General features: G+C 46.4%; 1 protein-coding gene across 1 annotated transcript in view; it reads right to left on the bottom strand.

Moving 5' to 3' along the window:
• Positions 1-271: 271 nt before the first annotated feature.
• LOC306934188 (uncharacterized protein) overlaps positions 272-19,594 on the bottom strand; it is a gene marked incomplete at its 3' end in the record, with an annotated part of 62,916 nt that continues 43,593 nt past the window's right edge. The window contains 6 exon segments of the mRNA XM_079516714.1: positions 272-364; positions 366-386; positions 389-476; positions 1,835-1,935; positions 7,679-7,935; positions 10,168-10,262. Of these exon segments, the coding sequence (XP_079372840.1) occupies positions 272-364; positions 366-386; positions 389-476; positions 1,835-1,935; positions 7,679-7,935; positions 10,168-10,262 (655 nt within the window).

Here is a 19,594-nt window from a genome sequence, read left to right as displayed (position 1 = left end):
GGGGGTGCTTATTTCCATCACTACAAAATCATTTATTTTGTATATATCCTCTCTTCATAATGTAAATAGTATCCCACTACTTATTTCGATGGAAATAAGCGAATTAGCACAAAAACCCAACCCCCATTGAGGGCTTACGGTAGGGGAAATAGCCAATAATGCACGTTTGCACAAAATAACACCTGGACCTCTTTGGTGGGGACGTAACAACTACAAATAAAAGGTAAGAAAGCCTTCTAGCATGGAATTCTCCTTTAAATGAAATCCCAAACTATTCTGACCTTGGGAAGAAGGGGGCCACCGCATGATGGCCGCCGCCGCCGCTGTGGGGGAAGAAGGGTGGCGGTCCGGCCGTGGTGGGGGAGGGTGGGCGTCAGGCTGGGACAGACCCTCGGGTCAGCGAGTCCACGTTGACCTCGATCTCGCTGTAGTAGAAGTCCTCCTCGCCGTCGCTGAGGTCCGAGTCGCTGCTGCGCCTGGACCCAAACCACACCACAAGGACACACAGTACATTCAGATTCGCTGCTGCGCCTGGACCCAAAACCACACCACAAGGACACACACAGTACATTCAGCGTGCTGCTGCGCCTGGACCCAAACCACACCACAAGGACACACACAGTACATTCAGAGTCGCTGCTGCGCCTGGACCCAAACCACACCACAAGGACACACACACACAGTACATTCAGAGTCGCTGCTGCGCCTGGACCCAAACCACACCACAAGGACACACACACACAGTACATTCAGAGTCGCTGCTGCGCCTGGACCCAAACCACACCACACAAGGACACACACAGTACATTCAGTGTGGTTGTTTTTGGACAGCACCATTTAGATTTTTAGTTTTTCAGACATAGTTTTCGTTTAGTTACATTTTAGTCAACCTGGAATGTATATTCAAACATTTTCACGATTAAAAAAGATCTACAAGCTCACCGAGTGCCGCGCTATACGAGCTTGTAGATCTGCTACTTTTTGAAAAATCATGGAAATGTGGCGCAAATCTTTGAATATAATTTTTCTTTCAGGGCGAAAGATTTTAACTCAAATCTTTGTTCTGTGGGGGCAACATATATTTCCAGATGGGGGTCCACAGCCAAATACAATTCATTCTGGGGGTCCTTGACATGAGCGTTGAGCCACCACTGACACAGAATCATAGGGTTTTCAAAAAAACTGCCAGGATTTAGAAGCACTTGTTTCCTCCTCTGAACAGCAGGGGGCAGTGAAAGCCAATCTATATAACAGACCAACTAGGAGAGGCCACAATATGAATGGGTGGAGGTCAGCTCTTCATGGGAGTCTCTCTCTCTCCCTCTCCCTCTCTCCCTCTCTCTCTCTCTCTGAGGTGGGCGGGTCTTTTCAGTACCTTCATGATTGCTCAGTGACATCATAGAAGGCCTTCTACAGGCAGGTGTTGGGGTGAGTTTCACATTTTTACTTATATTACTAATATATTTCATATTCGTGAAATATTAAAGGAGAGTACCTCAGGTTGCCATGTATTGCTGTACAAGTGTTCCAGGGAACAGATATGCATTGTGCAGATGAGATGAAAGTACAGAGGCCTGCAGCAGAGGTTGATTTCGTCGACTAAAACTAAGACGAAAAATGTCTTAAACTAAATGGAAACTAAATGAAAACTAAGCTACGATGACTAAAACTAAAACTAAATATACTGACAATTTCGTCAACAAATAAAAACTAGACTAAAATGTTAGGAAGGGACTAGTGGACAAGATATCCAGTATAAGTCATTTTACACGTGTGTGCGTGTGTCTCACCCTAGGTGCATGGTGCTGTGTGTGTGTGCGTGCGCGGCACTCACCCTAGGTGCACGGTGCGCACGTGCCTCTGGATCCCTGAGGAGGTGCTGAGGACCTTTTCACAGTTCTTCCACAAGCACTTAAACATGACCTTCATGGAGTTCTGAAACACGCACGCACGCACGCACGCACGCACGCACGCGCGCACGCACGCACGCACGCACGCACGCACGCACACACGCACACACACACGCACACACACACACACACACACACACACACACACACACACACACACACACACACACACACACACACACACTTTTTTTAATCATTTATTTATGTCCACATAAGAGATACAATACAAGGACACAAATATTTACAACAAACACACAGACACTATGGATCAAAGTTCTCAGTCGATACGACTTCGGGTTGGGGGGTCCTTGACACAACTCGGGGGTCCACAATGCAGGTTTCCATAGTAAAGAAAATAAAAAGTTTTTGAAATGTTTCGTGTTTTATTTTGGGGGTTTCTGAGCTCAATTGTGCAAAAAAAATACCCTGCACTTTTAACATTCAGTATATTTTCTGTGGTCTGGGGATTTTCTGGCTCAAACAAGTGCTCTGATGTCACTGTGGACAGTGAGGTAAGAGTCCACAAATCACATATAGGACATAGGAATTTACCAGCAGATGTCACTGTTGAGGGCATTTTGCCTGTTGTTTTTTTTCCTCCCCCCCCCCCCGTTTTTTTGCAGCTCAAAAGGCTTCAGAACACAGAGAAAACCCCAGGCCACAGAAAATCCACTGAATGTTCAAAGTTCAGGTTGTGTGGAGTGTTATTGCGGTCATAAAACCTAAAAGAAAAACTAATTAAAGAAATAAAACAAATACATTTAAATGTCATGAAACCTGTGTGTCAAATGTGTCAAACTGACATTGAGCCTATGACACAGAGGGCTCCATTTTCGTCACCGCTAAAACCCTTATCCCTAAACTTCTTTCCCTTTTTTACTATTTTGCTAAACATTTTGGAATAGTTCAAATGTGTCAATGTAGATTGGCTGGTTGAACTATTCAAAAATGTTTTGCAATGGCCTGGGCCGTGGCTCAGCGGTCCAGGCACCTTGGCTGGTAATCCAGTCTGGCAGTGTGCCGCGGGTTCGACTCCCGATCCCGACGGCCTTTACTGCATGTCACCCCCCATCTCTCTCCCCATTTCCTGTCAGCCTACTGTTTGTCCCTCCATAAAAAATAAAAACCATAAAAAATAAAATAAAGGCGAAAGCCAAAAAAAAAAAAACATTTCAAAAAAAAATGTTTTGCAAAATAGTAAAAAAAAGGCAAATAAGTTTAGGGATAAGGGGTTTAGCGCTGACGAAAACGGAGCCCACAATGTGGCTTCCTCCCAGTGGGCTACCTTCACATTCAGTAGATCCTGTGATTGTTTTGTGGCCAGATGTAATTTCCTGGGGTCTATTAGGACTATAGTAAATAATACAAAAATAAATCTCCATGATATTTTGTAAAAAAATACATATTTAGCCCCATGCTCGAATGCCCCCGCCCCCCTGTCAAAAACAGCTAAAATCCCTAAAACGAAAGAAAGCAGCAAATGAAAAAAACAACACTCATCTTTTACTTTCTCTAATAACAACCTAAAACATGAACCTTGGTTGAAAAAAAACTAAAGTTGTCCTTTAAAATGTATTTTTCTGAAAACCTCATGTTTCTAGCTAAAGTATAACATAATGCTTTAACCCATTCTGGACGGGGACCCCTTTTGGTGTTTTAACTAAGCATTATGATATACTTTAGCTATTGAAAAATAGCAGATCTACAAGCTCATAGCGCGCCACCGAGTGGCGCGCTACGAGCTTGTAGGTCTGCTATTTTTGAAAAACCATGAAAATGCGGCACAAATCTTTGAACATATATTCTTTCAGAGCGAACGTTTTTTTTAATTTCGACGTCAGGCCTACAAAAGGGGTTCCCGCCCCCAAAATGGGTTATGGGGAGTTCATGAACATTCTTCTATATGGGAGACTGAATGCCAGTCTGCGAGGTGGCACAGAGCTCTGCACCCCGGTCATCACCCCCATGCCATGCCGTCACACTGTAATTAGAACGCAAATAGAAAGCTGACACTACACTGGCAGAGAGAGAGAGAGAGAGAGAGAGAGAGGCTGGTGAAACGTTACACCTCGCTCGCCCCAACTATTACAGAACTTTGATGTGTGTTGACAGACTGACTGACAGAGTAATTATGTGCATTCAGCTCTTCCTGCTAAGAAGACGCACGCACGCACGCACGCACGCACGCACGCACGCACGCAGCGCAACGCAACGCACGCACGCAACGCACGCAACACACGCACACTGCGGCTGTCATGATCATGCCACTTCACTCAACGACACATTGTCATGCAAATATAGCTGCCATTACCGCTTGAATGAATCGTGTCTTTCGGTTGAACATGTGAACGGCAGACAGTACCAAAACACGACGAGTTCATGACGTTAGAGACGTTCAAAAACATTTAATTGGAATTAGTGGAAATGGCTGATCTACAAAGCTCACCATGTGACGGTTTTTGAGCTTGTAGATCAGCTATTTCCTCTATTTTTGAGTGGTGCAAATATACGGACTTATGTGTGTGTGTGTGTGTGTGTGTGTGTGTGTGTGTGTGTGTGTGTGTGTGTGTGCCTGGCTGGCTGGCTGGGTAGGTAGGTATGAGCATGAAAACAGCATGGTTGTTTTTCACCACCTGTGCGCAACCTAACACACACACAAACACGCACTGTATGTGCGTATATATGATGATTTTGGGTGTGCCAGTACAGTACAGTACAGTACAGGGTACAGTAGAGGGACCGGCACACAGTAACTCTGTCATTTCTCAACCGTTTCGAACACGGGGCGGCACGTCGGAACCGGCCCGCCCCCCTGGGCGCGTTCCTGGGGGTCTGGAACTCCCCCACCCCCCACCCCCGGGGACCCCCACATGGTAACTCTGTCATTTCTCTACCGTTTTGGACGCGGGGCGGCTCGCCGGAACCGGGCCGGCACACTGGGTGCGTTTCTGTGGGTCTGGAAGCTATGTTTCTATGTCAGTCGTTCTTCGAATTTTCAAAAATAGCAGACCTACAAGCTCATAGCGCGCCACTCGGTGGCGCGCTATGAGCTTGTAGATCTGCTATTTTTCAATAGCTAAAACACAACATAATGCTAACACCAAAAGGGGTTCCCGCCCAAAATGGGTTAACTCTGTTTACATTAAAGTATGCTGATTATGATCACACTGAATAATCCTCTTAGCCTTCCTGACACTGTACACTGTACATGCACCCCCCACCCCCCCTGCTTATTGGGGGAGGAGGGGGGGCTTACTTACACGCACCCTTGTGTCATGGCCTAAACTGCACTGCTGTACTCAATGAAGAAATTTATCTAATCACCCATGCTTGGCACAAACATGCCGTTCTAAAAGTGTATTGATACCTGCCAACCAGCGCTGTTCGGGGAAAATAAATTGTGCTTTTACATTGACGTAAACGCACGCGCGCGCGCGCACGCACGCACGCACGCGCGCGCACACGCACGCACGCACGCATGCGCGCGCACACGCACACGCACACGCACACGCACACACACACACACACACACACACACACACACACACACACACACACACACACACACACCCGTCTGTTAGAAAAATGCTGTATTTGAAGGACCTAATAAAATGTAGTGCAAGTGATATTGTTAAAAATAAATGTTCTGTTTCTTTTTTTTCCCATGATTTTGTAACCCATTTTTCACCCCTGTGTCAATTATCTAATGTGATCCTGGGATACACACCCTCCGCAAACCATGTCCCCATATATGGGGGACATGGGGAGAGCAACGGACTTGAACTCATGCTTCCTTCATGCCTGAGTGTCCAAGTTGCTCCTTCACACCTGACAGGGGGGGGGAGTTTCCCTGGTTGGACGTAGCGCGTGGAAGGAACACGTTATTCCAACCAGTTCCTTTCCCCTCCATCGGGCGCCCCGGCTGGCCATGGGGGAGGCTCATGTTCTGTTTCTAAAGAGCTGGAGATTGTATCGTAACTATTACAGTACTAGTCATAATATAAAGCCATTTAACACCATGGAGGCCCAGGGCAGAGATCTCCGTCAAGTTCAAGTTCATGGTCAAGTGCCCAAGGCGGAGATTGATAAATAGGACGGAGATTAATGATATCAAAACCGATCGCATCGCTCCACAGCCTAGGAGTGCTGGTTGCCCAATCCTCGATGACGCGCAAGAGTGACACGTCATCGAAAATGTTCCCTGCTTGTTTAGCTGACGAAAACGAAAATCTTAAAACGTTCATAACTCCCGATCTAAATCATCCCGTCTAATTCTGAAAAAAGATCCTGTGTTTGACGGCCTTCCGCGGTCCAGTCGCGATAGATTTATTCTTACCTCCCGTTGTTGTCGATCGACTCTAGAGTGGTGTGGCTATTGTTAGCTGCTACACAGACATTCACAACAACTTCCGGTGCGCCGGTAAAAGTGGTCCGGGCGCTATAAATGATGGGCACATTTTAGTAATGTAATTAAATAGGTCCGGGCAAGCAAGGTGTTAACAACAAATAATAATAACAAGCTCCATCCCTAGCACTGACTACAATACACAGGTCATTACAGTAAATAACACTGTACTCTGCCACCACAATATGGAACGCTCTGATATCATCCACTGTGTCAATTAAGGTTGTACAGGTTTTTTTTGCGGTTAAATACCCCGGGACCCCCAGGGGTGGTATTTTAGATGGGTGCCAGGGACATTTTATGATTCCTTACTTCAACAATGTTAGAGTACAGTACTGAGTACAGTATTGCATCCCAGGAGCCCCGGAGGGTGACATGATTGCGTCCTTTCTCAATTTACTGAATCTAAGGATGCATGCATATTTGCCTGTTTCAATCTTCAAAATGCTTCCGTCATACATTCTGGAGCGACGGAAGCTCCGATCATGAGTAAAATATAAATGCTTGAGTCATACAGTCTGGAGCAACGGAAGTTCTGATCATGAGTAAAATATAAATGCTTCCGTCATACAGTCTGGAGCAACGGAAGCTCTGATCACGAGTAAAATATAAATGCTTCCGTCATACAGTCTGGAGCAACGGAAGCTCTGATCATGAGTAAATAGACTCATACATTCTGGAGCGACGGAAGCTCTGATCATGAGTAAATAGACTCATACAGTCTGGAGCAACGGAAGCTCTAATCATTAGTAAAATATAAATGCTTCTGTCATACAGTCTGGAGCAACGGAAGTTCTATCATGTGTAAAATATAAATGCTTCCATCATACAGTCTGGAGCAACGGAAGCTCTGATCATGAGTAAAATATAAATGCTTGAGTCATACAGTCTGGAGCAACGGAAGCTCTGATCATGAGTCAAATATAAATGCTTCCGTCATACAGTCTGGAGCAACGGAAGCTCTGATCACGAGTAAAATATAAGTGCTTCCGTCATACAGTCTGGAGCGACGGAAGTTCTGATCATGAGTAAAATATAAATGCTTGAGTCATACAGTCTGGAGCAACGGAAGCTCTGATCATGAGTCAAATATAAATGCTTCCGTCATACAGTCTGGAGCAACGGAAGCTCTGATCACGAGTAAAATATAAATGCTTCCGTCATACAGTCTGGAGCAACGGAAGCTCTGATCATGAGTAAATAGACTCATACAGTCTGGAGCAACGGAAGCTCTAATCATGATTAAATAGACTCATACAGTCTGGAGCAACGGAAGCTCTAATCATGATTAAATAGACTCATACAGTCTGGAGCGACGGAAGCTCTGATGATGAGTAAAAACATAAACGCAGGAAGTGCTCACCTTCCGCTTGCGCGGTATGGGGTCCTCGAACAGGAAGTGCGTGCCGTCCGTGACGCCGTCCTCGCTGACATCGTCACCGTGGGACGACGAGAGCAGGAAGCCGTCCTTGGCGAGGGCGTGGTCGTTGCTGAGGGGCGGGGACGGCGTGGAGGGCACCGATTGGTCGCTGCAGGCGTCCCAGCTCCAGTTGCCGCTGGTGGAGCTGCTGTAGCTGGCTGACAGCGCCTCCTTCCAGCCCCTGCTGGCCGGATCTGGAACTGCAGGGGGAGAACAATGACGACGTGATCAGCTAGTGCTGCGTAATTAACACAATCAGCGCCGGGATTTCTTTCAAAATAGAAGCTCGGAGTGCCGGAAAGACATATGAAAAAGTGTTTTCATGATTGATATTCATAATGGCGCCACAGGGGCCATTTTGGATTTAGCCCGGTATAAAAATAATAATAAATCACACTCATGTGAAGTGAGGGGGGCCTGGTAACGTTTGTTTACAGTGCTCTAAACAAACATTATAAAGTCCATAGCAGTGTTGTTGTCGTCGACTAAAACTACGAAAACATTTCGTCGACTACCTTTTTACCTTTTTCCACTGACGAAAACTAAATGGAAACCAGATGAAAACTAAGCTATGGTGACTAAAACTAAAGTAGACGATGCACAAGCTCACAACACGTCACATTGTGATGCGTTGCGAGCTTGTAGATCTGCTATTTCCAGCAACAAACGACGTGGGGGGAAAAAAGTTTTTTTTTTTTTTTTACAAATCTTGTGTGGGGGTGGGTCCCTGGCACGGAAAAAAAAGCACACAAATATAATTACAAATTATTTTTGGGGTCCTTGACATGTGGCAAGCCCACAAATAAGCAACTAAACTTTAGAAACAAGCTCCCAAAAATACGCAACCGACAAGGGCAATATTTACAAGCGACTTTGCAGGTAAAAAATAAACAATGCCCCATAATGCGCTTATAAGCGAACATGGCAACAATGGGAGATAGGGAGTGGCACAATGACGCTAATGCTGCTAGCGCCCGAAATAGACAACATGGACTTTGACCGTCTGTCTGCCTAGTGATATCTGTCTGTCTGTCTGTCTGCCTGCCTGCCTGTCTGTCTGCCTGCCTGTCAACAGCTGCCAAGGCAACGGGGTCAAGGCTGAGGGTTGTCACAATCATTACATAACCCATATATAACCCATCATAATCACAATCATTACATAACCCATATTTAACCCATCATAATCACAATAATTTTGGCATAATCATGTGTTGTTGAAAATAACGGCCAGCTGTACCAGTTTACTGTTATGTGGCTTATTTCTACCCTATAATGTTTTCAGATACATATTTTAGCGTGATGATTAAGTTGAAACCGAGTAATACACTGTCTGGATGTTATCTTGAATGGGAATAAAAACGGAGGATTTCTGTAATCAGTAGCAGCTGTGTTGGACAGTGTTGGAAGGATGCGCAGATATGGGGAATTAAACGGGTGAGCTTCATTTTTATTGGCTTTTATCGATGTGGGCCTCGACATGTCATCACGCAGTACGTTTTCGTTTTCGGGAAGTAATTCAATTTCGATTTTATGGACTTTTGATATAAAAATACACAAAAATGAGATTTTTTTGGCATCCATTGTTAGGTATGCTCATATGATGACCACGGATGTGGTCTAAAAGTGTGAAAAAACATATTTTTCATTTCACTACGCCTTTAACAGTCGATTCAGATTAGGAGATGTCGAAAATAAAATAAATAAAAAAAAGACCTGTGTCTTCTATATTGTGTTCTCAAGGTCGGGCTGCTGTATTTTGTATTGTGTTCTCGGGCCGCTGTGTGTGCCAATTATGCCCCCTCTCCTGTTGTGTTCTCTTTTCTGGTCTGTGTACCAGTGTGCGACGCACACTTGCGTGTGTGCTTGCACTGTGCCATGCACTGTGCCATATTGGAGAGGCCACTGTGTGCGCAGTGCTCTGTTCCGTATTTGCGCGCGCGCACCTCCACCCGCCCCCTGTTAAAGTCCCGACCCCCCCCACCCCGTCATAAAACGACGCATCAACTCAACTTCGACTTTACGGTCTGACAAGTGGACTTGGAAAAATCTCAACTCGTTGATGCCCTAGTGGACAGGTTATAGTGGGTGTAGTTTACCTGTGGGGGCAGCATGGAGCACCAGAGGGTGTAGTGGCGGTAGTTTACCTGTGGGGGCAGCGTGGAGCACCAGAGGGTGTAGTGGCGGTAGTTTACCTGTGGGGGCAGGGTGGAGCACCAGAGGGTGTAGTGGCGGTAGTTTACCTGTGGGGGCAGTGTGGAGCACCAGAGGGTGTAGTGGCGGTAGTTTACCTGTGGGGGCAGCGTGGAGCACCAGAGGGTGTAGTGGCGGTAGTTTACCTGTGGGGGCAGCGTGGAGCACCAGAGGGTGTAGTGGCGGTAGTTTACCTGTGGGGGCAGGGTGGAGCACCAGAGGGTGTAGTGGCGGTAGTTTACCTGTGGGGGCAGGGTGTAGCACCAGAGGCGATGTAGACAGCGATGTCAGGACGGTTGCAGCCATCACCTCCTTATCGGCGTGACCTGAGGGCTTCCTGTCAAACACAACACAACTTCCTGTCAACATGACCTGAGGGCTTCCTGTGCACATTTATCTTAATATAAATAGAAAACATCTAAGCATATATAGCTTGTTGCTTAGCAGAAAAGGAAATAAAAAAATAAGCCCTAAAGATATTTTAAAATATATTTTCGTGAACGGAAATGGCAGTTTCCGTTACTCAGCTCATGGGGGGCTATAGGTCCAGACTATATAGCATTCGGAGATTGTGGAATAGTTGTCTGGCTATGCGAGACTACGTCCTGTCAAACACAACTTCCTGTCAACATGACCTGAGGGCTTCCTGTCAAACAACGCAACTTCCTGTCAACATGACCTGAGGGCTTCCTGTCAAACACAACACAACGTCCTGTCAACATGACCTGAGGGCTTCCTGTCAAACACAACACAACTTCCTGTCAACATGACCTGAGGGCTTCCTGTCAAACACAGCACAACTTCCTGTCACATGACATGAGGGCTTCCTGTCAAACGCAACACAACTTCCTGTCACATGACATGAGGGCTTCCTGTCAAACACAACACAACTTCCTGTCAACATGACCTGAGGGCTTCCTGTCAAACACAACACAAACTTCCTGTCACATGACATGAGGGCTTCCTGTCAAACACGACACAACTTCCTGTCAACATGGCCTGAGGGCTTCCTGTCAAACACAACACAACTTCCTGTCAACATGACCTGAGGGCTTCCTGTCAAACACAGCAAAACTTCCTGTCACATGACATGAGGGCTTCCTGTCAAACGCAACACAACTTCCTGTCACATGACATGAGGGCTTCCTGTCAAACACAACACAACTTCCTGTCAACATGACCTGAGGGCTTCCTGTCAAACACAACACAAACTTCCTGTCACATGACATGAGGGCTTCCTGTCAAACACAACACAACTTCCTGTCAGCATGACCCGAGGGCTTCCTGTCAAACACAACGCAACTTCCTGTCAACATGACCCGAGGGCTTCCTGTCAAACACAACACAACTTCCTGTCAACATGACCTGAGTGCTTCCTGTCAAAAACAACACAACTTCCTGTCACATGACATGAGGGCTTCCTGTCAAACACAACACAACTTCCTGTCAAAATAACCTAAGGGCTTCCTGTCAAACACAACACAACTTCCTGTCAACATGACCTGAGGGCTTCCTGTCAAACACAACACAACTTCCTGTCAACATGACAAGAGGGCTTCCTGTCAAACACAACACAACTTCCTGTCACATGACATGAGGGCTTCCTGTCAAACACAACACAACTTCCTGTCAACATGGCCTGAGGGCTTCCTGTCATACACAACACAACTTCCTGTCACATGACCTGAGGGCTTCCTGTCAAACACAACACAGAAGCACGTCGTCGGTAGGGATGGAGCTCATTAATTCTTATTGATAACGATCACCTTATCGATCAGGCTTATCGAGCCGGGTTCTTATCGAGCCCACTATCGAGCATTTTCCATTATTTTGTGGAAAGACGGGAGACGATAAATTCTGACCAGAACCAGTATCTTTTACTAGGGCCTTCAAATACAGTACTTTTCTAACAGATGGACGGCAATTGACCATTTTACTTTTGGAAAACAATATTGAAGAAACTGGTTAATGTGTGTACCATCATTTTATAATCGTAATTGTTTATCCGGACAGCGCTTTTAGACAGACATGTTTGTGTCAGCGTGGATGATTACAATTATTTCTTCATCGCCTCTTGTCTTGATTGTTTAAACATGACGTCATGGGCCACTATATGCTCCATAACAGGCTTGATAAGCCCAAAGCTTTATTGATAACGGGTACTCGATAAGCCCAAAGCTTTATTGATAACGGGTACTCAATAAGCCCAAAGCTTTATTGATAACGGGTACTCGATAAGCCCAAAGCTTTAATGATAACGGGTACTCAATAAGCCCAAAGCTTTATTGATAACGGGTACTCGATAAGCCCAAAGCTTTAATGATAACGGGTACTCAATAAGCCCAAAGCTTTATTGATAACGGGTACTCGATAAGCCCAAAGCTTTATTGATAACGGGTACTCGATAAGCCCAAAGCTTTATTGATAACGGGTACTCGATAAGCCCAAAGCTTTATTGATAACGGGTACTCGATAAGCCCAAAGCTTTATTGATAACGGGTACTTGATAAGCCCAAAGCTTTATTGATAACGGGTACTCGATAAGCCCAGAGCTTTATTGATAACGGGTACTCGATAAGCCCAAAGCTTTATTGATAACGGGTACTCGATAAGCCCAAAGCTTTATTGATAACGGGTACTCGATAAGCCCCTCCATTGCCAGAGTACAAAACTCTGATGCTGGCCTTCAAAGCAACCAAAGGTATGGCCCCCCCCCATATGTTGTAAATCTGATCGGACCCTACAAACCCTCTCGAGCGCTCAGATCAGCCGACGCAAAGAGGCTGGAAGCAGCTTCGCGAAAATCACCGGGACAACGCTCCACACGTCACAAACTCTTCTCCCTTCTGGCTCTAAAACTACGTTATGCACTTCCGGATGATTCATGATGACCATTTTTGTTTTTGTATTTGATAAATGTTTTGTTCTTGCTTAGTGTAAATCACCCTGGATTAAGAGCATCTGCTAAATGCCTACATTGTATATTGTATACCCACCCCAGCCAAAATAAATAAATACGCGCGCACACACACACACACACACACACACACACACACACACACACACACACACACACACACACACACACACACACACACACACACACACACACACACACACACACACACACACACACACACACACACACACACACACAGTCTCTCTCTCTCTCTCTCTCACACACACACACACAACAGAGCGTGCTGTCGTCCAGGCCGACGTAATGAGATGAATATCTACGAGGTCTGGTCGTCACGTCTCTCCACATGCAAATGTCACAGAGAATGTAAACATTATGTATGTGTAAGCACACACGCACACACGCACGCACACACACACACACACACACATGCTCGCACAGACGCACGCATAGTGCCCATGCAGCTGCTGGCAGAGAAGACCAGACCCGAAGTACTCCCATGTTTTTACTCCAGTAGAAACATTGATTCCGCAATTTAGAAAATAAATATTGTTTTGAACAGTTAAAATGGCCAGTCTACAAGCTCACAACGTGTCAATGTAGATTGGCCAGTTGAACTATTCAAAAATGTTTTTCAAAATAGTAAAAAAAAATAAGTTTAGGGATAAGGGGTTTAGCGGTGACGAAAATGGAGCCCTTAAGAGTCTAGAGCATGGATCGTTCTATTAGGTTTAGGCTAGTGGATCACATGCTGCAGAGCTCAAGACCCACAAGACGGTCTCCATATTACAATGTTCTTTTTTTTGGGGGGGGGGGGGGGGGGGGCAGACAGACAGACAGACAAAAACAATCAGTCACACGGCACCGCAAGACTTCAGCTCGATCGCTCTCACGCGCACACACACACACGCGCGCGCGCACGTGCGTTCACACGAGTGCACGCTGTAACACGCTGCAGTCACTCATCACGTCGCCGACAGACACGCCTCGTTTTCTGTGAGAGATTACTGGTGTTGATGTGACGCCTGACCGTAGATGCACTCTGGCACTGTGTGTCTGTGTGTGTGCGTGTGAGAGAGAGAGAGAGAGAGAGAGAGAGAGAGCGTGTGTGTGTGTGTGCGCGCGTGTGTGTGCGTGAGAGAGAGCCCGTGCGTGTGTGCGTGTGAGTGAGAGAGCGTGTGCACGTGTGTGCGTGAGAGAGAGAGCGTTTGTGTGCGTGCGTGCGTGCGTGTGTGTTCTTGTGTCTACATGTTTGTGTGTTTTGCCCAATCATCTTGTGTCCAGTCAGTTTAAACCCATTTAGACCCGAGACCAGATTCTACAAAATGTCTTCTAAATGTTTCTGTGTCAGTCGTTCTCAACCTTTTCTATGTCAAGGAACCCCACACAATATGTAATTGGCCGCCGACCCAGAGAGCTACAGACTCATAGGCACAACACCACAAAAAAAAGTATTTCCTCACAACAGTTCTCAAATGCTATACTGTACTTAAGTTGTGGAGACATGTCCTTGCAGGTACAGTAACGCATGCGTGCGCGCGCACACGCACACACACACACACACACACACACACACACACACACACACACACACACACACACACACACACACACACACACACAGGACAACAGATGACCAGATTAGCGGTGTCCAGTGTCTAGTGGGCTCATTCATATTCATGTCCTCTAAACTGCGTCTCTATTATTCATGTCGTACTGTTACCCTCGTTAGCTTCATCATTGATTTGGATGTCCTGCCGAAGACGCGCCGCCGGGCCGTTATCAGCTTGACCGTGTTAACTCATTCATTGCTAATGACAAAAAAAATACGTATATATATATTTTTTTTTGAGGGACGCTAGCCCCTCCTATAAACAGCTATAGTGTCGATTCTGTCTCACAAACATTAACCCATTTAGGCCTGACCTCGAAATTAAAAAAAACCTGTGTGAACTGAGTGGTGCAACTCCCCTCCCCCCTCTCTGTCTCTCTCTCATTAGCAGGCAACAGTGCAGCACTATCTCTCTCTCTCTCTGTTTCTGGCACAACAGCGCCACTTTTGCCCCTACTGGTACTCATAGTCACACACATAGGTTAACACCAAGGGGCCAGTGAGGCTATTCAACGTTGAAGGTCTGGGCCCTAGTGGTAGGAGGAGGGACTACAGGCGGACCCGTGGATTCATGACCGGGAAACCCCGTGCAGCTGGGCTTTAACATTGAGCGCTCAAAGTTGAGGTCCGGAGGAGGGACTTCCGGCAGTCTTCCGGGTGCTTCAAAACGCCACTGAGCAACTTCCACTGACATGAATAGCTGGGGGGGCGGAGCTTCGCGCCAGTTCAGTCTCTATGCTTTTATATACTCTATGGTTAACACAGTCACATAGGTTAACACACAGTCACATAGGTTAACACGGACATTGCTGTTCCTTGGAGTGGTTGCACCACTCAAAAAAATCTTCTAATAGCTAAATTACAACATAATGTTTAAAACATCAAAAGGGGTTCCCGCCCAAAATGGGTTAAATGCCATTGACAATGAATGGAGAATTTACATCCATACTGTATGTGTCTGTGTGTCGGTGGGTGGAAACCCTGGGCCAATTAGGGACCACCATTCTTGGTGACGTAACTAAAAGGTATGTTTCAAGGTTGGTATAAGGTCAAGAATTGATTTAGAGCGCCCCTCACTTCACACGGGTGTGATTCGTTTTGTTTTCTAATTAAGTTTGGCGTTGGATGATCGTGGTTTCAAAATGTATGCCTTCAAAATAAGAGGATGCACAGAAAAGACATGGGGGAAGAATGAGTGAGTGAGTGAGTGAGTGAGTGAGTGAGTGAGTGAGTGAGTGAATGAATGAATGAAGTGTGATGTGAAGTTTGCACTATGCACTGCTTTGTGTGTCTGTGTGTGTGTACCACAAATGTGATGATTTGATTGGCCGAGCACAGCATGTGATGATATGATGTATGATGATTAAAGCGCCCCTCGCTTCACATGAGTGTGATTTATTTTTCACTTAGCCCTGCTACTGCCAAGCCTATACCCCCAAACATCCCACACACACACACACACAAATGCAAGCGACCATGTGCACGCGCACACACACACACACACACACACACACACACACACACACACACACACACACACACACACACACACACACACACACACACACACACACACACACACACACACACACACACACACACACACACACACACACACACACACACACACGTTAGTCATGCATGTCCCTGAAGACCCCCCCACTCCCCCCCGCTGCTGGTTTCCTGACATTGAACCGTTTCTCGGCAGCAGGGCCGACCGAGCGTGCGCGCACACACACACATGCACACGCACGCACGCACGCACACTTTACCATGTGGATGTCATGTCATGACTCATATGTCTTTCGCTGACTTTGCAATCAGCTGACCGATTGGGCGGGTTATTTTTTTAGCTCACCTACGGTACGTCTGCGTTCTTGAATTTTTTAACTACGGACTTTTACTTGTAACAGAGTATAGTTCTATACTGCAGTATTGATACTTTTACTTAACCTAGTTTAGACCTGGGGACGATTCTACAAATGTCTTCTAAAATCATGAGTTTTCTGATAAACCTCATGTTCAGCCGATTCGACTGGTATCACCCCATATAATCGGCGAAATCATCTGTTATCAGCACGTTTGAATGGGGCCAGAATGTCCATACTGGCATCCTCACCACATAGCCTGGTCAAGGTTTCCCCCTGGTGGACGTGTCATTTTGGTGCATGATGGAACTAGGAGCTACTAATATATACTCTCTGTCTATCAGGACGTAACTCGAACGGCGCTGAGTCGGGTCTGGTGGCCTTCGAAACGCTCGGCACGGCGCCTCGCTCGGCGGTGCCACACGTAGCTCATGGCCACCAGACACGGCGCGCCTCCGTCAGGACATCAGTGATAATGACAATGCTACAATCGCAGATAATGACATACTGAACAGTGAGGATGCCAGTATGGACATTCTGGCCCCATTCAAACGTGCTGATAACGGATGATTTCGCCGATTATATGGGGTGATACCAGTCGAATGGGGTGCCATGTTTCTGTATCAGCGGTTCTCAAACTATTTCATGTCAAGGAGCCCCAGGATATTTTTCTGGCCGCATCTGAAAATATGTTGTTCCAAGGACCACACACCCCCCCCCCCCCCCCCCCCCCCCCCACACACACACACACATTTGCACGATTTAAAACAAAATAGCTAAAGTATAACATGATGCTTAAATCATGTTATTTTTTAATGTCAAGTTAAATTTTTCTTCATTTGTTGCTTTCTTTCGTTTTAGGGATTTTAGCGTTTTTTTTTGTTTTTTTGTGGCCAGATGTAATTTCCTGGGGTATATTAGGACTATAGTAAATAATAAAAAAAGAAATCGCCATCATATTTTGTAAAGAAATACATATTTATCCCCATGCTCGAATGCCCCCGCCCCCCTGTCAAAAACCGCTAAAATCCCTAAAACGAAAGAAAGCAGCAAATGAAGAAAAATTAACACTCATCTTTCACTTTCTCTAATAACAACCTAAAACATGAACATTGTTTGAAAAAAACTAAAGTTGTCCTTTAAAACACCAAAAGGAGTTCCCGTCCTGAATGGGTTAAATAGAATAAAATGAACTTTCTTTTCCACATCAGTCACTTCGTCATTCGGAGAACAATGTCTCGGCTTTTCTTCCTTCCTTCCTTCTTCCGTAACCTCGGTTACTTCTGCACTTTCACATCTATGTCTGTGGGTGTTGTGATTTACTTTTTTAAATTGAGATAAGCTCAGCGGCCTTGCGGTTAGAGTGTCCGCCCTGAAACTGGGAGGTCAGGGTTCGATCCCCGGCCGGGTCATACCAAAGACTGTAAAAGTGGGACCCAATGCCTCCCTGCTTGGCACTCAGCAGCAGCATCAAGGGTTGGATTGGGGGGGTCAGTCCATGATTGGCGCTCAGCATCAAGGGTTGGATTGGGGGGGGTCAGTCCCTGCTTGGCACTCAGCATCAAGGGTTGAATTGGGGGGGTCAGTCCCTGCTTGGCACTCAGCATCAAGGGTTGAATTGGGGGGGGTCAGTCCCTGCTTGGCACTCAGCATCAAGGGTTGAATTGGGGGGGGTCAGTCCCTGCTTGGCACTCAGCATCAATTGGGGGGGGTCAGTCCCTGCTTGGCACTCAGCATCAAGGGTTGAATTGGGGGGGGTCAGTCCCTGCTTGGCACTCAGCATCAAGGGTTGAATTGGGGGGGGTCAGTCCCTGCTTGGCACTCAGCATCAAGGGTTGAATTGGGGGGGGTCAGTCCCTGCTTGGCACTCAGCATCAAGGTTTGAATTGGGGGGGGGTCAGTCCCTGCTTGGCACTCAGCATCAAGGGTTGAATTGGGGGGGGGTCAGTCCCTGCTTGGCACTCAGCATCAAGGTTTGAATTGGGGGGGGTCAGTCCCTGCTTGGCACTCAGCATCAAGGGTTGAATTGGGGGGGGTCAGTCCCTGCTTGGCACTCAGCATCAAGGGTTGAATTGGGGGGGGTCAGTCCCTGCTTGGCACTCAGCATCAATTGAACGGTTGGATTGGGGGGGGGGGTCAGTCCCTGCAGCAACATACAGTGTGTGACAAATAGTTGGACTTTAAACTTGAAATGTGCCCGTCCTCCTCCACCACCCCACCACCACCACCACCACCACCACCACCCACCCAGATGAACTCTGTGCGCCTCCAACCCAACGCCGTCTCCATTTTGTTTCTGGTCTCTCTCTCTATAACACGCGAGAACAACAACACACACCAGCTTCAATTATTCATCATTCACGACCAGAGAGAGAGGACAGCCTCTCCTCTCCTCTCCTCTCCTCTCCTCTCCTCTCCTCTCCTCTCCTCTCCTCTCCTCTCCTCTCCTCTCCTCTCCTCTCCTCTCCTCTCCTCCCTCCCCTCCACTCCCCTCCCCCTCCTCACCCCTCCCCTCCCCCCAACCTTCCAGTGGTCTGGGATTATTTCGCTGACATTTGGACTGTGATTCGAGTAGCTATCCCCTTTATTCTGACCTTGTTTATGGTGAGAAGCCTACTTGTTGTATTTCACACAACAGTAGGCTACTCAAGTAGGCTTAATAAATCCCATTTTGGCGAACTGAAAGAGCTCTAGCGCTGTGCACTAATCACTCAAACACCAACTTTATACACTTGATGCAGATCTAATATGTAGGCCATCACAATCAAAATGGCGCCGGTAGGCCAGTAGGGCTACCGTGACGTTCAAGTTAAAATTATATGTATTTGGCCGCCGACCCCCATCTGAAAATATGTAGTTCCATTTGTGCCGCATTTTCACGGTTTCTCAAAAATAGCGGACCTACAAGCTCGTAGCGCGGCACCGAGTGCCATGAGCTTGTAGATCTGCTATTTTTCAATAGCTAAAGTATAACATAATGCTTAATGTTATACTGTAGCAGCTAATGAAACAAAGCAGATCTACACAAGCTCATAGCTATGAGCTTCCAGTATTTTTTTTTTTTAATGTTAAAATCTGAATATAATCGTTGAATATAATTATATTCTCTCACAGTGAAGGGGGGGGGGGGGGGGGGGGGTTGAGCAAAGCAAATACAGATAATTCTGGGGGTCCTTGACATGAAAACGGTTGAAAAGGGTTTTTTTCCAGAAAACTTGTAATGATTTAGAAGCCATTTCTTTAGACTCTGCCTCGGGGTCTAAAATGGG

The sequence above is a fragment of the Electrona antarctica genome, assembly GCF_951216825.1.
Source record: "Electrona antarctica genome assembly, chromosome: 2".
Lineage (NCBI taxonomy): Eukaryota > Metazoa > Chordata > Actinopteri > Myctophiformes > Myctophidae > Electrona > Electrona antarctica.
The sequence above is the reverse complement of the archived record's forward strand: the minus strand, read 5'-3'. Positions and strand labels throughout refer to the sequence as shown.